The sequence below is a fragment of the Hordeum vulgare genome, chromosome 4H (assembly GCF_904849725.1).
Source record: "Hordeum vulgare subsp. vulgare chromosome 4H, MorexV3_pseudomolecules_assembly, whole genome shotgun sequence".
Classification (NCBI taxonomy): domain Eukaryota; kingdom Viridiplantae; phylum Streptophyta; class Magnoliopsida; order Poales; family Poaceae; genus Hordeum; species Hordeum vulgare.
Genome location: NC_058521.1, coordinates 553,258,347 through 553,264,410, shown reverse-complemented (window position 1 = coordinate 553,264,410; position 6,064 = coordinate 553,258,347). Strand labels below are relative to the sequence as shown.

The 6,064-nt window shown below is 41.1% G+C and overlaps 1 protein-coding gene across 1 annotated transcript; it reads right to left on the bottom strand.

Annotated features, from left to right (window-relative positions):
• Positions 1 to 456: 456 nt before the first annotated feature.
• On the bottom strand, positions 457 to 5,328 carry LOC123449467 (transcription factor-like protein DPB). Its single transcript, XM_045126702.1, has 9 exons — positions 5,012 to 5,328; positions 4,472 to 4,551; positions 4,179 to 4,222; positions 3,427 to 3,504; positions 3,206 to 3,352; positions 3,052 to 3,120; positions 1,974 to 2,072; positions 1,804 to 1,874; positions 457 to 998 (listed from the first exon to the last, which is right to left on the bottom strand). Exons 1-9 carry the CDS (start codon positions 5,311 to 5,313, stop codon positions 752 to 754), a joined length of 1,137 nt encoding a protein of 378 aa, XP_044982637.1. The 5' UTR covers positions 5,314 to 5,328; the 3' UTR covers positions 457 to 751.
• Positions 5,329 to 6,064: the final 736 nt, after the last annotated feature.

Below are 6,064 nucleotides of genomic sequence, written 5' to 3'. Positions count from 1 at the left end.
TAAAAATTCATAAAAATTTTGTGACTTACAAGATTCATAAGACGTTCGCTAAATCAAAAAAATATTCATGAATTTTAAATATTGTTCTACCAATTTCCAAAAAATGTCTGTGAATTCTAAAATGTTCGTCGATTAAAAAAAATGTTTACAAAAATTCACAACTTTTTAAAAAATGTTTGCAAATAGTATATGATGTTTAATAATTTAAAATGTTTTCAAGATTTTAGAAAATGTTCGGAAATCTGTAAAAATGTTCGTGAGTTTAAAAAATGTTCAGAATTTTTAAAATTGTTTACAATTTCATTAAAATGAGAGTGAATGCATATCTCGGTGATGCAACAAAATATGGTCATGGCCGCTTCATTACGAAAAAAAAGTCACCCATTAAAACAGTATGTAGCATGTTACGGAACAGCCTACAACGAAGGATGCGAGCTGGTTGAAATTTCACAGGAATGAGGAATCAAAAGGTAACTACTGTATTTTACATTGCTTTGCACAACTGCATGGCAACGAAGAGAGAAGCGACACCTCTCGCCCATAGGAAGGAACATATTCAAAGTCCGTTAGGAGTTACACATGGGAGCATCACAGATCAGGGGTACCTATCACATTCTACCAATCTAGTGCAGAGCTAAATCAGATCGAGCTACTTCTCCCCTTTACAGGCTCTTTACAGGAAAAAAGGAAAATAAGAAAAATGATAATATAACCAAACACCAATGACAAACAACCAAAACAAACGCCCTGGCTAGTACAGGTGCTCGTGCTTCACTCGCCCTTTCAGTATGCCTGGAACGGGGGGTGGTGAGCTTGGTAATCTATTTGCGCCATTACTTGTCATTGCAGATTGTTGTATCTGATGCCGATAAATATTCGGCGTGCTCGAGCCCTCGCATCCATTTGATATCAGCTCCGGAGTACCGGCGTTCTCTTCTTTTCCATAGGAGTTCAGTGCTTTTAGCACATACGAGTCATCGTGCAGCTCAAACGGGGTCCTGCAGTTTCAGAAATGCACATCCCAAAATAGTCAGGGAACCTTGTGTTGATCTAAGAAACATAACCATAATAGATTTCATAGTGAATCATTTCTTTCAAAATAATTCATTATATAATGATTTGGATACGTTTATTCTTAACTTCTTAGACAAGATCTACAATCCCACTTGGCTCTTGCCATCTGTCTAACCTACTGTGAGACCAAATATGTGTATCAATATTAGTTGGCATCAAGGTCTAAATATGAAAAATGTTTCAGCAGCACCTTCTGGTTACAATTAGAAGGCGCTCCAGTTTAATCATATCACCGAATTATGCTATCAACAAGTTATGATCTAACAGCTGAGATTTTATTTCCAGTTATACTACTTTAATTTAGCTACTAGTTGTTCCCATATTTTAAAGGACTCAACTACAAATCTGACGTCAGATTTTTTACCATGGCAAATGTTCTCCGAGGATGGCAAGTTTAGTTGGAGAGCATGGCAAATCCGCCTCAGTTCTTTTTTCATCAAAAAATTGCCGTGCTTGCAAACTAAATTTGTCATTATCACATGAATATAAATTGCCATGGAAAACGTCAGATTTGCCATGTTTAAAAATCTGACATCAGTTTTTTAGTGTTTCCGTATTTTGAATGTTGATCTGACAACAATTTTTTAGTGTTTCCGTATTTTAAATGTGATAAGAGGCCTGCCCAGTCCAGTCATGGTAAGAGAAAAAGAAAAGGCAAGTGTTCTCAGATAAATTGAAAAGCTCTTTCTCCAGAGGAAAGTAAATACAGTAACAGAATTCTCGTCTTACGTATTGAAGTCAAAATGCACCAGTTGCATATCTTCTGATATTTCAACTTCAACAGTTGCATGAGGCCGTGTCTGCAGGATACAAAAAACTTTCATTTGGCCTGACATTATGCACATAAAGCGAAACTGTAAATAAGAGAACAAAGAATAAGTGATTTGAAAATTATTCACCTGGATAAGGATGAACGGCAAGGCCACTCCACCCGAAGGAATGTTTCCTGAACCATACAGCTGCTCATTTCGGTTTATCAAGTTTTGCATGCCTAGATACTTCATATACCAAAGACATCCATAAATACATCATCACAAATTTGACCACGAGATAAATAAATTTCAAATAAGAAAGATTGACTCTCAGTCCAGACCAACAATCCTTGGGAACATTTTCTATTCAAACATTAAAGCTTAAGAACAGACCTTTGTACACCCTCTCTTCCTAAATATAAGATGTTATATAAGATAGTATTACTCATACTTATTACTGGAATGAAGGGATTAAGATTACAATGGCAACCTGGTTTACTACAGCATGTGGGGAGTAGGAACTGGCCGTCTACTGCCAATTTATGGTCGAAATAGCCAAGGGGTCGATTTGCAGTTTTAAAGACAGTAGGCTATTAACAAGTTACTCCAATTTATCCACTGGCGAAAGAATGGAACTATCAATAATACTGCAGAGTCCTGGTCTTCACGTTCGAACATCAGAACCATTGGTTTTGAGAGGTCAGGGGCTCAGGGACAGGAATCAACCAAGCTTTAGTTTGTTGAAATCTGGTCAGAACTACATGTGAATTCGGTCCTTCCTTAATCTCCAGCAACAAAGATCATAACAGACGTGATTTAAGTTTTGAGTAGCATGGAACAACACAAAAAAGAAACAAATATGCAGAATGATGTCTGTGAAGAGTAAAAAATTGACAGAAAGCAGGCGCACATATAAACAATTGCTAAAATACTGAGAACATCCACTTATTATTAACATATACGTATCAAATATTTATTCTGCAGCATATTGAAAACTGTAAACAGGGAACTCGGTCAGTGAGGTGCACCCCTGTATTGGACTTGAGTTAAGCATGCATATTGAGACGCAATGGAATATGGTACACCAACTAAGTGCTTTTTTGCTACGACATTATGTTGTGTCAGAGCCAAGTGATCTGAATACTACAGTAGAATAAGTACACGGAACATTTCGTATATTTCATTTAACGTAAACAAAGGAAAACAGAAAAAGACATATCCTTACTTGGTCTTGTAGCTCCTGCAAATAAGCGCTTTTCTTTTCAATCCTTCCTTTCACTTCGGTGAGTTCCGCCTGTAAATAGGCACAAATTAATGAATAATAATACTACAGAAGGTACATCTAATGTGAATAGCCATTGATGGAAAATAGACGCAACCTGCAGTTCTTCAATATCATTTATACTCGTTCGAGGCAAGCCTTTCCACTGTATTTCCTTCTTATCCTTAGATATAATGTCCATAGCCATCAGAACATTTAGTGCATCATAAACCCTCCTTCGGATGTTTTTCTCATCATATTGTTGCTGCATTTTCAACACAGTGAGCACATACCCGATAAAACAAGTAACTGATGCGAAGGGCATTCTTATTTCTTAACTGCATTCGGATTATCAGGATCTGGTGGCTCAATATTATTATTGGGGTCTGTAAACTCAGCAACAAGTTCATCTGCCACCTGACAAAGAAGGTGAAATGCATGAGCACTAACATTTTAGTTTCATCAACAATGTTACATCCTAGTTCAAACAACCAGTACAAAAAGAAAGAGAAAATGTAAATATCATTATTGGTACAGTAACAAAACAGGATAGGTTTCACAGTTTTATGGGACACCAATCATCAAAATGCATATATTCAAAGGTAGGATATCAGTTTCACGAGTAGTAGCAGTAAATGGGAGATAACTCACAAGACTAGTGGATTACAATGATCAGTATCAAATATATTTGCAGTTTCATGACTTTAGTGATCAAATGGTGATGTTAAACCATAGTGTGCATGTAAGTTTGATAAAATTAGTACGAGAACTAACCACCCTCAAACTCACAATCACAAAACTGATATAGGGGATGCGTTGATTAAACCAGGTGGACCACATGAGCAAGCCAGCTCAGTGTTTAATGGCTAGTTCTCCCCTATACTGTATGGAAAATGCACATTACCCTATTTTCTATAAGTGGTTGGATATTAAATATGGAGCAATGGGAAAACATATGCAAAGGAATAGGGCCACATATCGAACAATGGCCAGTTTTGTTTCGGGTTCATATATGGCAAAACTCATGTGGCCCACACAAATGATGAAAAATCACAACAAGAGTTTGAGCTAAAAAATAACAAAGTACTAACCTCATTATATGTTGTTCTCCCTTTACTTTCAACTTTCTCGCAAACTGCAAAATACCAAACAAAAGAGATTGTGATACTATTGATGTTGGCAGAAAGTGTACCTCTACTCAATAGACAAGACCTCTAGAATGTAATGCAAATGAATGCACAACAAAATGGAAATAGACAATATAAACAAGTTCTGCTCATTGTTTGAGCTTGCATTTGTGCTGTTTATGAATAAATTATAAATGTGAACATGATGACCTTGAGTTAAACAGGTACTAATACGGAAAGAGAACAATTCGACTGACCTTTCATACTGAACTGCCGCAACCCCCGGCCACCTTTATCAGGACCAACTGCTGCCGCTCTTCGCTTCTTCTTCTTGATGCTGTTTGTGAAATCAGTGGGGTAGAACTTTAAACTACGGTTAACCATAAATTGGCAGGGAGCAGTTTCCATTATTTGATGATTCCAGGTAAATATAAGCATATATAGAATATTAGATGAGCAAACCGAAGAGAGAGGCAAAATTACACATTAACTTCGATGCAGGCTTATACAATCTGCAACTGTATGGCAGAATAGAAACCATACGACTGATTTTTTTACTGATCAACATTGACAGTGTACGCCTGTATGAGCCTACGAGATAAGGATCGGATCTAACTCCGATTACAGCAAGGCTAGCCCGCAAGACGTGATCCAAAGAACAAGCATGGAAAACACTACGGATCAGCGCAAATAAACTCTAATCACCAGCAGCATCTCTCGTTAAGAAGCAATTCCGGATCGCGGGAGATGGCGGATGGAGAAACTCAATCTGGCAGGCAAGAGCGATGTTCACGAACCTGATGGGAGCCTGCGAGGAGGGCGCGTCGTCGCCGTTGATGTCGAGGTTGTTGAGGTGGAGGAAGGCCGTGCCGTCGCTGGCGGGCGTGGACGCGGGGCCCGCGCCGTTGGCGGCGGCGAGGTCCTGCTGCTCGCTGCGGCTGGACGGGGAGCCGCCGCCGCTGCCGCCGCTGGTGGAGGCGGAGTGCGCGGCGCCGCTGGAGGGCGGGGGCGTGCCCACGGGCGCCGGCTGCTGCTGCGGGAAGCTCGAGCCGGCCCCGCCGCCGTTCTCGTGCGGGCGGTGGGCGTCGCCGGAGGCCATAGGGGCCGGGATCGCGCGGGATCGGGCCGGGAGGGCGGAATTGGGGAGGAGACGGGCCCCCGAAACCCTAGCGGGGCGGGGCGGGGCGAGGCGAGGGTGGGGGGCAAATGGAGGGAGGAAGGGGCAGGAAACTCGTTCGGGGGGAAGAGCGGGGAGAGACGCCAAGCCCAAAGCCTTTAATCCTTTTTGAGTTTTTCCCCTTGGGTCGAGTTGGGTTTTGTGATTGGGATTTGGCGGTTGCGCGGCGGAGGAAAGGTCGTCACCCGGCCGGACTCTGGTGTCATGGTGCTCTTCGCGGGCTGGATCTTTTTACGTCCAATCTCGTCGATTCTGATTTAATTGTGGTGAATTATTGGGTGGATTCGGATAGGTAAACGATAGTATCAAAACCAAGTGCTAAATGGATCACAAATTCATTGCTTTCGCGTTATATATTTACTACACATGGTTCTCCTTTCTTCGCTTATATCTTATTAGAACATCTACCACCAAACTTATTTTAGAGAAAAGGCTCGGACATTAACCGAGCCTGAGATGAGGCTCGAGCCTAGCCCGACTTTGAATTAACAAAGCCATCAATCGGTCAGGATTACAAGCACACGCCCACACGCAAAAAGGAAGAAAATACACGGCGAAAGATACAAAAACGACGGACAACATGAAACTAAGCCTCACACACCACGGCAACCGAAGATAAGCAATGAAGGGTGAAGACAAAGATGCCGAAGTCCTCAACCGAGAATGTAGCACC

Excerpts from the sequence above, each read along its gene's own strand:
- LOC123449467 (XM_045126702.1), bottom strand. The coding sequence starts at position 5,313 with ATGGCCTCCGGCGACGCCCACCGCCCGCACGAGAACGGCGGCGGGGCC. Across the intron at positions 3,353-3,426 it reads ATCCTGATAATCCGAATGCA|CAACAATATGATGAGAAAAA; the intron begins GTTAAGAAATAA and ends TTGAAAATGCAG. Across the intron at positions 2,073-3,051 it reads TGCAGGAGCTACAAGACCAA|TATCTAGGCATGCAAAACTT; the intron begins GTAAGGATATGT and ends TGGTATATGAAG.